The sequence below is a fragment of the Aphelocoma coerulescens genome, chromosome 14 (genome assembly GCF_041296385.1).
Source record: "Aphelocoma coerulescens isolate FSJ_1873_10779 chromosome 14, UR_Acoe_1.0, whole genome shotgun sequence".
Lineage (NCBI taxonomy): Eukaryota > Metazoa > Chordata > Aves > Passeriformes > Corvidae > Aphelocoma > Aphelocoma coerulescens.
Genome location: NC_091028.1, coordinates 13,102,577 through 13,115,740, shown reverse-complemented (window position 1 = coordinate 13,115,740; position 13,164 = coordinate 13,102,577). Strand labels below are relative to the sequence as shown.

General features: G+C 51.9%; 2 protein-coding genes across 4 annotated transcripts in view; both read right to left on the bottom strand.

The window, feature by feature from the left end:
- The window catches only part of INTS1 (integrator complex subunit 1), a 28,410-nt gene extending 19,214 nt beyond the window's left edge, over positions 1-9,196 (bottom strand). For both annotated transcript variants that reach the window (XM_069029602.1, XM_069029603.1), the window contains exons 1-16: positions 9,039-9,196; positions 8,597-8,887; positions 7,851-8,047; positions 7,501-7,638; positions 6,706-6,865; positions 6,263-6,368; positions 5,827-6,013; positions 5,556-5,701; positions 5,112-5,253; positions 4,608-4,784; positions 4,253-4,361; positions 3,505-3,625; positions 2,788-2,865; positions 2,103-2,260; positions 836-932; positions 320-411 (exon numbers count right to left, since the gene is read on the bottom strand). In XM_069029602.1, coding sequence (XP_068885703.1) covers positions 320-411; positions 836-932; positions 2,103-2,260; positions 2,788-2,865; positions 3,505-3,625; positions 4,253-4,361; positions 4,608-4,784; positions 5,112-5,253; positions 5,556-5,701; positions 5,827-6,013; positions 6,263-6,368; positions 6,706-6,865; positions 7,501-7,638; positions 7,851-8,047; positions 8,597-8,887; positions 9,039-9,096 — 2,257 coding nt within the window. In that variant the 5' untranslated portion in view covers positions 9,097-9,196. The remainder of the gene's footprint in view (positions 1-319; positions 412-835; positions 933-2,102; positions 2,261-2,787; positions 2,866-3,504; positions 3,626-4,252; positions 4,362-4,607; positions 4,785-5,111; positions 5,254-5,555; positions 5,702-5,826; positions 6,014-6,262; positions 6,369-6,705; positions 6,866-7,500; positions 7,639-7,850; positions 8,048-8,596; positions 8,888-9,038) is intronic.
- Positions 9,197-9,966: 770 nt separating this feature from the next.
- The window catches only part of LOC138118887 (lysosomal alpha-glucosidase-like), a 15,585-nt gene continuing 12,387 nt past the window's right edge, over positions 9,967-13,164 (bottom strand). For both annotated transcript variants that reach the window (XM_069030193.1, XM_069030192.1), the window contains exons 11-19: positions 12,973-13,057; positions 12,522-12,639; positions 12,038-12,171; positions 11,790-11,941; positions 11,522-11,670; positions 11,292-11,433; positions 10,732-11,106; positions 10,505-10,651; positions 9,967-10,297 (exon numbers count right to left, since the gene is read on the bottom strand). In XM_069030193.1, coding sequence (XP_068886294.1) covers positions 10,235-10,297; positions 10,505-10,651; positions 10,732-11,106; positions 11,292-11,433; positions 11,522-11,670; positions 11,790-11,941; positions 12,038-12,171; positions 12,522-12,639; positions 12,973-13,057 — 1,365 coding nt within the window. In that variant the 3' untranslated portion in view covers positions 9,967-10,234. The remainder of the gene's footprint in view (positions 10,298-10,504; positions 10,652-10,731; positions 11,107-11,291; positions 11,434-11,521; positions 11,671-11,789; positions 11,942-12,037; positions 12,172-12,521; positions 12,640-12,972; positions 13,058-13,164) is intronic.

The following is a 13,164-nucleotide window of genomic DNA, read 5'->3' as shown; positions in this document are numbered from 1 at the left end:
GAGAAGAGAAGGACAACCAGGAATACAGGGAAAAAATAGAGCCTTTATATATGCTCTAACACATTCCAAGGTGGGGAGACACAAACTCACTTGAGAACAGCTCACAACACTCAGTGCACAAACAAGGTGATTCCAGCCACATGCTGGTCCAAATCCCACCTCCACGCATTTTTCACCCACAGGGGACACACAGTTATTTAACTGCAGTTACCTCACCAACCCAGCACAGGCCTTGCACACAAGCAAGCAGACTTCTGCAGAAAGCACCTTGGCCAATTTTTGCAGCAGAACTGGTGTCCTGGGAAATGTCCACACTCACCAATGTTTTCAGGATTGAACGCTGCCACTACAAGCAGGAGAGGCCAAGCTTTCCAGTAGAGAGTAGAAATAGCTAGATTTGGAGGCTGGTACCTGCAAAAGCCATCAATAGAGAGAAGTGGTCAAGTTAGGTTCCTTAAGTCCACTTCAAGTCTGCTTTTCTCCTTAATCATGCACTGTTTAGATTCAGTCATGCCATTCAGTGGTCTTCTCAACAAACAAACACACACACACACACATACACAAATAAAAACCTTTCAGGAGGGACAGCAGGATTTAGCTGAGGATTTCTAGGGCAGAAAGGTCAGTGCTTGCAGAGCAAAGTAATTCCATGACTCAGGTCTTGATTGCTCTAGAGAAACACCCATCTGAACAAGACCGTGAAAAGGCTTCCTCACCATTTTGTGATTACAAAGTGTAATAGAGAAAACATGTTAAAATCTGTGAGCTGGGAATGTTAGTCACAAGGTGAAAGTGAGCTGGATCACAACAAGATTATCTCTGTGATAAGTCTTACCCTGGGGGTAGCTGGATATTCTCTGGATGGTGATAAGTGCACAGATTTAAGACTGCATCGATCAGCTGGATTCTTTCTACCCTCAGGACCTCGACATCTGGAGGAGAAGAAGAGACTGAACAAGTTATTGACCTGTCTACCTGCCTGAAAGTCCTTCAAGAAAAGCATCACAGTATAAGAAAAATTTTACTTCAAGCAACTATGTTATTGTGGGTTTGCTGTCATGGTATTACAGAAACAAAAAAATCAACATTTAAAAAGCAAAAACACTTAAAAAATCCTATAAGTCAATATATAAGGATATGGAGCTTTTCAGCTGCAATCTGGTTTAAATTCTTAAGGGTACTTTTTTCCCCCAATGCATCCAATATGATATTTGTAACTTTTTCAGAACTTGGATACACTCCTTCAGGTAAGCAACAAATCTGCTCAGAACTTCTGGGGCTCAGAGGAACTAAAAATGCATTTCAACTTTGTTGCAAGTTTTCAAACTCACTCTAATTCTGAGTCCAAAAATGAAATGGTGCAGGATTTAAAATCCTATATGAGAGGCTGGACACATTTTGAGAGGATACTGAACAGCAAGATTGTTCCACAAGCACTGAGCAGTTCAGGATTACTCTTTGCCATTGGCCACTCAGCACTAAGAGCATGTCAGATGCTTTAGAATCAAACTCTGACAACACCCTCAATTCTGCCACAAACACGTACAGCTCAGTTGAATGGACATATTTTGCAGCAATGCAGGAATTTAGACAAATGCTAAATGAATTCATAAAAGGGCTAAGAGTAAAGACTGCTTTTGTAACTGCTATTCTGTAAGTGTCCCAATAATGGACCTGGGAAGAGCGCACAATTGGTTAATCAATTTAACTTCCAAACCTTCCATTTTTTGCATAGCCTATAAATTCCATTTTACAGTATGTACGAAGGACTAAATTGAATTTAAAAATGCTGACTCAAAACTCTGGGTAGTGGTTCACAGCCCTTCATTCTCTACACAACCAATAATTTCCCAAACACTCCATGATACAAAATTAGTAACAGGGGGAAACAGTAAGAGAAAATAAGAAGCTTTTCTAGTGAGAAAGCAACAGCAGTACAGTCTGGCCCAGAGCCAAACGCTTAGCCATCATGACTAAAATATACTTCAAGTGATGCAAAGGCTCTTTGGTAGGTGGTAGGAGCTGTCTCAGCGCTGGGTGGCAATAGGAGGATGTGGAGACAGAAGCAAGCACTTGCTGGTGGGAGCTCTGTGCAGCCTCACCATCTGCTTGCACAGCTGCAGCCCTCTTCACCAAGTGGTCGGCGAGCTCCATGGCATCGGCGGGGCCCAGGGGCAGGTCCCGCGACAAACCAATCACGAGGATGCGCATCAGGGTGTCCTCCAGGATGGGCACCTCGGAGCACAGGCGAAGGAAGAAGCTGCAGGAGACACGAGACATCAATCACACTTCTTTGGACAGCAGCATGAGGCCTCCCAGAACCCTCCACAGACCCTACAACTCATCTGAGCAGAAGATGCATCACAGCTTAGTTTACACCACCTTCCCTGATCTCCAGCTCCAAATGCAACAATATGAAACAAATTATTATTGGAGTATCACTCTCAGTGCCTTGTACCTCGATGTTTCAGCCTCCTCGAGTCTGAGCTCCCTAAGGTTACACCCCAGTTACCCACACACTGCGGGGCTGCCCTCCTTACAACTACAGCGTCAAGATACAGAACAGCTTGGCACAGGGAACTGGAATGAAGGAGGAAAAGGAACAGATGGAGAGTGGAACAACACCCCTCAATTTTATGGCAGTGTAACAGATGAAGAAAATCTGAGCACAGTTCCAAGCCTTTCCAACACAGAGCTATAAAAGGATCACCAGAAAACACCCATTCCTCTGCCTTCAGCTAGAGCAGCTCCCCACCTGCACCCACCACGGGAGGGGCACACACTCACTTGCGGTCACTCTCAGGGGGCCAGTTGTCCCATTTGTAGTAGGTTTCTGGCTGTTCTGTGAAGAGCACCTTGTGGAGGCTGTAGAGATGAAGAGGACAGTAAACATCATCTGTGAGGCTTAAGTCCAGTCTCCCCCAAATCCTGCTAAAGCTTCCCATCCTACACATGAAGGAGCCTCCTCAGATAAGTGAGTCTAGCAACAGTAACCACATGATTCAGAACAGGGAGGACTGTACAATATGGGCTCTGGGCTTTTAGACTTTTAGTAACTTATCTTGCTTACTATTAATTCTGGCTTGAACTGCCTCAGTAATGCCTTGTGCCAAGACCCCAGGATACCACCCGACCTCCAGAAGACAGAATTATCTGTGGACTCCTCAGCCACAGAGACTGAAAAACTATTTCAGACAGAAAAACAAGGGGTCCACAGGGATTGTGTTTGGTCAGGTAACTAGAAATCCCCTACTGAGTGGATCCAAATAATATAAATGAGAAATATTTTCCATTATAATATGTTTTTGGTAAGAGGCAGCATCAGAATGAATTTCAGAGAGAGATACAGTCCCAGCCTGAACCCTGCTAAAACTGTTTCTGCTCCCAGTCTGAAAATGGGAGAGAAATCTAACCAAACCCTGGTGTACACCTGGTTTTTCATAACACATCACAGTGCTGGGGAAGGGACTGGTTATGCACAGAGATGACCAGGCTGACTCTCACCAGTGCACATAGTCCTTTGGAGCCAGCTTGCTGATAGATGGAACAACTGTGTGCAGCCACCAGACAGCATCTCGTTGGATAGCAGCAATTTGGTTCTGGAATGAGCGCAGCACTTCCAGGTCTGAAAAACAGTCAGGTCACAAAGTACACACACCCCATCAGAAGCGTGGTGGTTTCAAGACAGTAACCAGGACTCTGAGGCATCAACAGTAAATCATAGAATCACAGAATGGTTTGGGTTGGAAGGAACTTTAAAGGTCATCTTGCTCCAATTCCTGCACCACATGCAGGGATGCCTTCCACTAGAGAAGGGGAACCAGAGAAGAGCAGTATGAGAGAAAGCCTTGAGCCCCCCAGCTCTGACAGCACGTGTGCTTTGCTTTCTGACACGTGCTGCAGCAAAACCCCCAACATGAAGCACACGTGGATTAGTTTTGTGAGAAGGAGGCATGTGGGCAGTCATGTCAGTGCCACACCAAAGGCCCATCTTCCCAGCCCCTTAATAATCCTTACAGCTGCCCCTTCAGGCTTGAGGCCCCTCCATCCATAGCTCCTTTTCCCCAGCCTCTCAGCCACTGCTTCCATAGACAGAAGAAGCACCCAGCCATGCAAATGCCACATCTCCTATCTCTGTCAGTCCCAGGATGACAGCAGGCTCCCAACCCTAGGGGCAATACTCCCCCAAAATCAGGGACAGATATCTACCAAGATGCCCATCCTCAGGGAGAACCTAGGTTTTTCTGCTTACTCTTTTTCTCTCCTTTGTCCCAAGCAATTCCAGCCTCCTTCACCTGGGCTGTGATACCAAGCATCATGGAGACAGCTAGCAGGTCGGTTATGTGGATGACAAACCGCTCCTTAAAATAGAAAAGAAAAAAAAGTGACTTGAACAGCAATACCCAGAGCTGCCTTCTGGAAGTGTTTTGTCATCAAAAACGATGAACATGGATGTTTGGAAACGAGATATGGGAGTGCTGCTAAGAGACACACAAATAGTGACTCACTCAGACACCAAAGAGCAAAAGAAAGAATGGCCAGAAAAGCAGACAAAGAGCTCAGCACATCACTGGCACATCCAGCAGCACAAAGGTCACAAATGGTACCTTGAATTCCATCTCTGCATACAGGGCCTCCTTCCGTTCCTGCATAAGACCCAGACAGAAGGCCTGGAAGTTGATCTCATGTTTTGTCTGTTTGATGATCTCCCGCAGCAGAGCCCGTGAAGCTCGCAGGTAATCGTCCTTGGTGGTCAACAGGTCCTGGAACACCATTGCCAGGTACTGGGGCCACACAGAGAGAAAATTTTCAGTGTGCTGTAAGCGGTCTGCATCCACAAAACAAAGAGACACAAGGAAACCATGCTGCTGGTATCCTGTCCTTCAGACCCCTGGGGAGCTGTAATAACATTTCTCCCATGAAACTGCATTATCATTCAGAACGTGGGAGTTAGAAAATGCCCATTTATGTTTATTCCTACCAAGAATAATAATATAACTTCAAAATAGTATGATTCTGCCTGTGAAAAGATTCATCTGAGCCTCAAAACAACTAAATCTGTTGGGTGGGGTTCCAGGATCACCATCAGTCATCCAAGACACTGCACCTACCTTTGGAGCTTGCTCTGAGCTGTGCTGAAGCACAGTATACAGGATCTGCATGTTGTTGGGGTTTCTTGCATTTGAGAGTTCATTGAAAATCACAAATTTAATGGTGGTGCCCAGGTTATCCCTGTGTGCATTCAGCAGCTCTCTGCAAGGGAAAACCAGAGATACCTGAACTGACATTTCAGTGCAGCTGGACACATTGTTTTGATTTCTCCTTGAAGTATTTAGCACACAAAAGTGAAAAGGATGGAACAGCACAAGTCAAAGGACAACATCAAAGGACTACTGAAAGACTTCCAGGACAAAGAAATTCATTTAAACGAACACAAGACACTCCATGCTCCAAGATGGTACTTGAAACCACTGTGCAGAGACAATGAGACTGTCAAGTACCTGGGCACATCTCCCACAGTGCTTTCTCTTCCCATCACAGACCCAGTCACTCACCTGATACACAGCATGTAGTGGTTGAGAAGGACTTTTGGCTTGAGACGAATTTTGATCAGGTTAGAGATAACTTCCATGTCCTCTGAGCTGTGGGTGTTACAGTTCATACAGACTGACATCAGCAAGTCCTGAGCTGGCTTGGTCAACTGCAGAGGGAGAGCAGAAAGACTCCAGCCACGTGCCATTACAGACCAGAAACGTAACTGGCAGTATGCAGCCCTCCTGGCTGGATTCCAGACCAGGGTTGTGCTTCAACAGCTCCTCTCCTTACCTTTGGATTCTGCAGCCACATCTCCAGCCTCTGCACAGCCATCTGACGCACCTCTTTGTAGCCACAGGTTGCTGTCAGCAGCCGGAGCAGGTTCCTGGAGACATTGTCCATGGGCTGGCGCCGGTTGAGCTGGTCCCGAAGCATGTCCAGGACATATTCCTCCACACTCTCTGCAAGGTCTTCATACCTGGGCCATACAAATTGAACTTGACTCATTTCCACAAAAGCCAGTCCAGAGATCAGCACTCTTTCTTGTTTGTGGTCAAACCAACAAAATGCACTCTTTTCTCCTGGAACCAGTTTTATCTGATGCTCAACATCCCCCAGCAGGTGCCACAGGAGCTCCCTGCCACAGCTCTGCAGGGTGGGTGAGCACAGACACATCTACAGACACATCTGGCACACAGCTGTGTTAGGAGAGGAAGAGGCACTGTACCTGGGCATGAGCTGACCCGCCTGCTCCGGGCTCATTTTCTCCTCAGCAATCAGCAGCTCACTCTGGCTGTCCTCCTCCTCTGTCATGGAAGGGTGTGGGCTACTCCCTACGAGAGACCAGGACACAGCACAGCACACTCCATGAGGCAACTCCTCTCCCTAGAGACCAATCACGTGTGCTCTGGTTTGTTCAGCATCTTTCAAGGATCCCTTTTAGCAAGACCACAGCCTCTCACACTGCATCCCATACAGGCCCATTTTGCACTACCCTCAAACATCCCCTGGACATGAAAGAGCCCCAAAAACAAAAAAAGCAATGCCTGGAACTCAAAGCCTGGTCTATGTGACTCCATCCAGGAACAGACTATTCTCACAAGTCAATAAGCACTGCAGGCTCCATCCTCTCCCTAAACCTTTGTTCCTGGTTCCCAAAGATCTTCTTACCAGCACTAAGGTCCCCTCCGCTACGTCCAACTTCTCCATGCAAGAGCATGGTCTTAGGAGGCATCTTTGTGTTAAAAGCTGTCTGGATGTTATCCACAAACGTCTTGCAGTGAGGGCTGTCCACCCAGATGCGCTCCCCAAGGGAGTCCTCAATGTACACCTGCAGAAGGTGGCACAGTCCATATTCATGGGGTTAATTAAAGGAGCATTTGTGAGTTTTTATGGATTTCCAATATACAAAGTAGGAAACTTGCATGGATGAAAACCAGACCAGATGACTGCAAGCAAGTCACACAAGAGCAAAACCACAAACCATTACATCCCAAGCTCTAGTGAGCACCAACCCTTCCCAAGCAAGAAAGCTGACTAGCTTTAGCAAAGACTTTACAACAATTTCTAGCACCAAAATATAGAAGCTGGTCAGCTCAGCCCTTTTAAATTAATGGGCTGTTTTAATCCCATATAGAATAGAAAGCAAGGAGTCTCTGCAACACTTACATCAATACAGACTCCCAAAGACATCTCAGAAAACAGCAGAGATAAGGCAACAAACGACAAAGGAGGCCACAGCATTCCAGAAACCCATGGAGATTTTTCTTTAAAAGGATGGGCCCAGACTCCAATTTCTGTCTCCTCCAGCTGCATTCCCACAGGGGACAAGAGGACACTGGCCACTCCCTTACCTACAGCTGTAATAAATCCTCTGCTGCTCTCCTTCTCCAACACATCCACACTTCCCAACCCAATCTGTCCACCACTGCCTCAGTCCAGCAAAAGCCCCCTCAGTTCACCAACCTTGACAAAGATCTCTGGCCAGTTCTCATCCTCTTCATAAGCTGCCATGAGAAGGTTGCATGCCAGGACAGACACAAGGCTGTTCCCTTTGGCTTTGAAATTGATGGAGGCATCTCTTCGGAGTAGGCTGCACAGCGCCTGGAATAACAGCCACAAAAAGTTGAATAAACAAGGCACCTATTGAGAAAGCATGCAAAGAAGCTGCAGAAAGAGAAATACAAATTGCAGCAGCTTGCCACAGGGCTCTGGCATTTCCAAAGCCATGCAGATCATGCTCTGGCCTGAGACAACCTGCAACTCTGCTCACAGTTTGGCAACAATGATACATCAGTAAGCTCCCGAGTCCTCACCTCGATAACCCCTTCGGTGGCAAATATGTTGGGTTTGATTTTTGCCAGGTACATAAGGCTGAGGTAGAGCGTGGTGTCAGGTTTGGCTCTGTTCATCTTCAGCTGCTTCACAGCTCCACACAGCACCCCTTCAATACGGTCATCATTTCCTTCTGCCTCTGCTGCCTCAATCTCATCCAGCAGCACTGTGGGGACAACTGCAACCACCAACACACAGGCATCAGCATTGACCCTCGTGCCAAGTAACTACCCTGAGGTGCTGCAGGACCAAGGGACAGCAAAGCATGGGCCAGCTCACATCTAGCACCTGCAATTTCCCTACTCAATTGCCATTAAAAGTTCTGTTTCACAACTGACAATGCCCCTTAATTGTTTTGCCATGCTAGCACACTCCTCTGCAAATGCACCCAACATCAGAAACGGAATGGCAATTCAAAAGGCCACATCCACACCCAGAGTTTGCTAAAAAAGTATTTGAATAAAATACCACAATCCAGACTTTTAGATTTCCCCAAGGGAGTATTTCCCGTACGGCTACTAAAAAGCTCTCAGACACATCGAACACAACCCAATGCCAACAGAAGAGAAAACCGTGACTTCAGCCCTATATCCAGGGAAGGAAACCCTCAAGGACAGCACGTAATTACTGTGTGGGCTTCAAGAAAGCCTCCTGGGATGAGACTCCAGCGAAACGAGAAGTTTCCCCCTGGCTTCCATGTGACGGCAGGAGCGCAGCGAGGCCTCACCTTCGATGGGGATGACAGACGGCTCCTTGATGGAGGGCGAGATGGCTCTTTTCTCCGCCACGGCCGCCTCTGCCAGGCGTCCCAGGGCGCTGAGGGGCGGCGTGGAGGAGAGCTTGGGGCGCTTGGTCAGCCCGGGCAGCCCCGCCGGGCCGGCCAAGGCGGCGGCCGCGTCCCGCTTGCGCTCCGAGGGCAGCCCGGGCGGCGCCGGCTTCAGCAGCGTGACGGCGGCCTTGCCCTCGCCGCTCTGCCCCTTGGAGCCCAGCGCGATGAAGTCTCCGGGCGGCGGGTGCGCTGCGAGGGGAGACACAGCGACAGTGAGCGACAGTGAGCGACAGTGAGCGATAGTGAGCGATAGCGAGCGATAGTGAGCGACAGCGAGCGATAGTCAGCGACAGCGAGCGACAGCGCCCGCAGCCCGCCCGCCCGGCCCCGCGGGACTCACCGGAGGGCTTGGGCACGGCGCTGGGCCGCCGCACGGCCGCCGCCTTCGGCCGGTTCATGGCGCCGCCGAGCACCGGCCCCGGGACGGACCGAGCGACACCCGGGACACACAGACAGACAGACAGGCGGGACCGACAGCCGGGACCGTGCGACAGCCGCGGCCACGCGGAAGCGGAACCGCCGCCACGGGGCACCGCCCGCCCCGCCCCGCCCCGCCGGGCAGCGCCGTCTGGCGGGCGGGAGGGAGAACTTCACCCCCGGGGGTCTCGGGGGGCTCTGGCGAGCCCGAGGTCAGAGAGGGGCTGGGACTGCTGCAAGATGCGGAATATGAGAAATTTTTCTTAATAAAGGATGTTCTTTGATGTTTGATCCGCCTCTTCTCCCAGGCAACTAGCAACAGGACAAGGGGACATAGGGTCAAGCAGCACCAGGGGGTGTTATGTCAGACATCAGAAGTTTCCTCACAGAAAGGGTGATTAGATATTGGAATGGGCTGCCCAGGGGGGTGATGGAGTCACCGTCCCTGGAGGTGTTCAAGAAATGACTGGACGTGGCACTCAGCGCCATGGTCTAGTTGAAAAAGTGATCGGTCCAAGGCTGGACTTGATCTTAGAGGTCTTTTCCAACCTAAACAATTCTGTGATTGGGGGATCTGGAATCAAAGAGGGGAATCAAGGAGGTGGGATTGGGGACTGGAGTCAGGGGCTGAAATTGGGGAGCTGAAAGTATTGTCTGAAACTGGGGGTCTGGGATGTCGGGCTGGAACTGGGGGGGTTGGATTGGGGCTGAAATTGAGCGGCTGAAATCAGGGGGAGGGAGTCAGAGGAGAACTGAGGTCAGGCACTAAAACTGGGGGCCCCACAGCAACTGGCTGCCCACCCTGCTCCCCCATGCCACCCCTTCTGTCCCCATATCATGCTCCCAGGACAAGCTCTCCACATGCCTTTATTGCAGCGGGGACCGCGGGTACCCACACCTCCACCCACACCACCCACCCAGGACCATGCACGGGCCACCCGTCAGCCAAGCCCCCATCCCACGCCCCGTCCCCAGCTGTGCTGGAGGGGGACACGCAGCAGCAGGTGACAGTCCCCAGTGCCCCCTCCACAGCAGCATCCTGGCTTCAGGGGCTGGAGCATTGAGCATCTCCCGGGTGGGTGGTCCTGGTGAGGTGGGGGTCACCCCACGGCCCCCTGCTCACAGCCACTGCAGGGAGAAGCCCTGGCTGAGGCTGATGCCAAGGTCACTCACGGTGAGAACCTGTGGGGGGAGAGGAGACATTCTGGGGTACAGCCTTGGCAGGAGGGAACTGGAGATCGCTTTCCCCTAAACCCTGTTATGGCAGGAGAGCCACAAAGAGTCCTCACGCCCCTCTTTGGCCACACTGTGACCCTGGAGGAGGAGGGGTGGAGACCCTCAGGATGGGAACCCCCACCCAGGAAAGGGCACCCTGAAATGGGGCCATACCTGGTTGTCCAGGTAGGAAAAGGGCTTCTCCTGGCCATTCAGGAGGACCTTGCTGGGCAGCTTCTGCACCCCAAAGATGCTCAGGGTGCCAATGGTGACCTTGGTGGCCTCAGTGCTGGCATGGAGGACGGTGGAGGTGAAGATGTTCTGTAGGAAAGGACAGCATGAGCTCAAGGTGATCAGGTGCCACGGGACCCCCCACTCCTGCCCTCCCTACCAAATCCCACCTGCGTGACATTGAACACCACGTAGGAGTAGTTGCCTTGCTCAAAGGTGTCCAAGCTCTCACCATCGTCCCAGAAAAGGTCCCCCCATGCAGTGGCATGTGAGGACAAGGCCACGATGAGACGCAGGGGGTTCCCTCGGGTCACCTCCGTGGTGGTTCCTGGTTTCTGGGGTTCAAAGACATGGATTCTGTAGGGCCATTTGCATGAGGGTCCAGGAGTTGAGGTGCTGGGGGACACATATGCGCTGTGGACAGCGCCCAGGGAGGTGACACTCACCTGGGTGGGCAGGATGGAACCTTCCCGGATGTGCAGGTTGAGGTGCTCCAGAGGGGCTGACATCTTCAACATCTCCCCACTGCTGTTCACTGAGGAGCCCTGGGCAGGCAGCGAGAGACGTGGGTGTGAGGGACCAGGGCTCAGATACGGGTCTGCGGAGCAGCCATCCCCGCCCCTTCCTCCATCAGGGCTTGCTGGGCTCAGCCAGGGCCTCCCACCCACAGCCCCAAGAGGGTCAAGCAGGGATCACCCGGCCCCCAGCCAAATGCTGTGATGCTCCTCACCGTGTAGAAGTCATACCACGTGCCTTGGGGGACATAACCTGTGACTGAGTCCACCCCAGGCTCCAGCACCGGTGTTACCAGCAGGCTCCGGCCCCACAGGAACTGCCTGTCCAGCTCCCATGTGGCCACATCCCAAGGGAACCTGTGGCAGGACGGAGATGCCGCTCGATCGGCCGCTTCTCCGTGATTCAGCCCACGTGTCTCCCCAGCTCCCGGTGGGATGGTCTTACTCAAAGAACAAGGGCCGGGCGACAGTGTCCCCCTGCAGGTGGGCATGGTGGAAAAGGGTGTAGAGGAAGGGCAGGAGGGAGTAGCGTGTCAGCAGCACATCCTTCATGGCCGTCCTGGCTGCGGGGCTGAACACCGTTGGGTCCTGGGCCTGGGGAAGATGCGGGGAGTCAGCAGCTGTCCCACCTCCAACCCCACCTCCTGCATCCCACATCCCATATCCTGCATCCCACCCCTAGGACACCTCCCACCAGCCACACTGTCCTCGACCTTCTCGTTCTGGGTGTTGTGGTTGCGAGCGAAGGGGTAGAAGGCACCGAGCTGCATCCAGCGGGTGCACAGCTCCTCCGAGGTGCTGCCGGAGAAGCCGCAGATGTCCGCCCCGACCAGCGGGATGCCAAAGAGGCTGAAGCTCAGCAGCCCTGAGGGCAGGGACAGTCAGCAGGGCACAGTTTTAGAGACATCTCCAAACAAGCAGAAAGCTCTCGGCGTGCTGATAGGGGGTCTGTGCCACCCACCTGGAATGGAGTAATACATGTCCTTCCACTGGCTCCGGTTGTCACCCAGCCAGTGCCCTGAGAACCGGCCCTGGCTGGGGAAGGTGGAGCGGGAGATGACGAAGGGGCGCTTCCCCCAGATCTGGATTAAAGCGCTGGAAAACAACAGGGAGAGTTGGGGGCAGAAGGTGAGAGCAGCCCGCCAGGTGTTTGCTTTATCCCACAGCAATCATGGGAGAATTCCCCCCTGGCAGAGGGATGGAGGGTCAGCCTGAGCAGTATGGCAAAGGCATGGCTCCAGGGCCAGCTGCATCCACCCATCCCTCCCAGGGCAGCGTCATCTCCCCTCTTCTCCTGGGTTACTCCCATCCTGGAGGCTGTGAGCAGCCAGAGCTCCTCCCCTTCAGATCAGGCACTCAAATCTGCATCTTTTTCCTACTCAGCTCTGAGAAGGATTTTGTCCCAACCCATCCCCAGGCTGCCAGGAAGCAGGATGCTCAGGTACCTTGCTGTGGCTTTGGCTTCCATCAGCCCATAGAGGTTGTGGAGGTTGTAGTGCACAGAGGCTTTCTGCTTTGCTGAGGCACACACTGTCTTTGCAGAGAGGGAATCGCCCAGCACGGCTGCCAGGAGGGAGAGCTCAGTTAGACCCAGTGGTAGTGGGATGCAGGGGACGTGGACTCCCCACACTTGCTGGCTCTGGGTCAACCCTCCCACAGGAACCAGCTGTCACTGCCAACCCAGTGCTGAAAGCTCATGCAGATGGCCCCATCCTGCACCCTGGCATGGCCCTAACAAGCGTGCATGGCTTAGGCACGGATACTGGCACATGCAAGTAGGGATGGAGACATGCAGGGTGTAAAAGACACAATGTCTCTTAGAAATGGTTTTCCCCACCACAGTCAGTTGGCAGCACTCTCAAAGCACACAGTAACCTACCAGCACAGCATCCTTACCCGGAGTGTAGGGTGGGCTGTCAAAGTCTCCTGGGGGGCAGCCATCCTCAGACCCATCCATGAAGTTGGATGGCTCATTCATGTCCTAAGCAAAGAAAATTGTGGAGCAATTTCAAGGGTGTGGTTTTGGGGATTAGTGGATAGACCTGGAAAAGCTGTGTTTGAGGGACAGTCCTGCCAGGACGCACATGG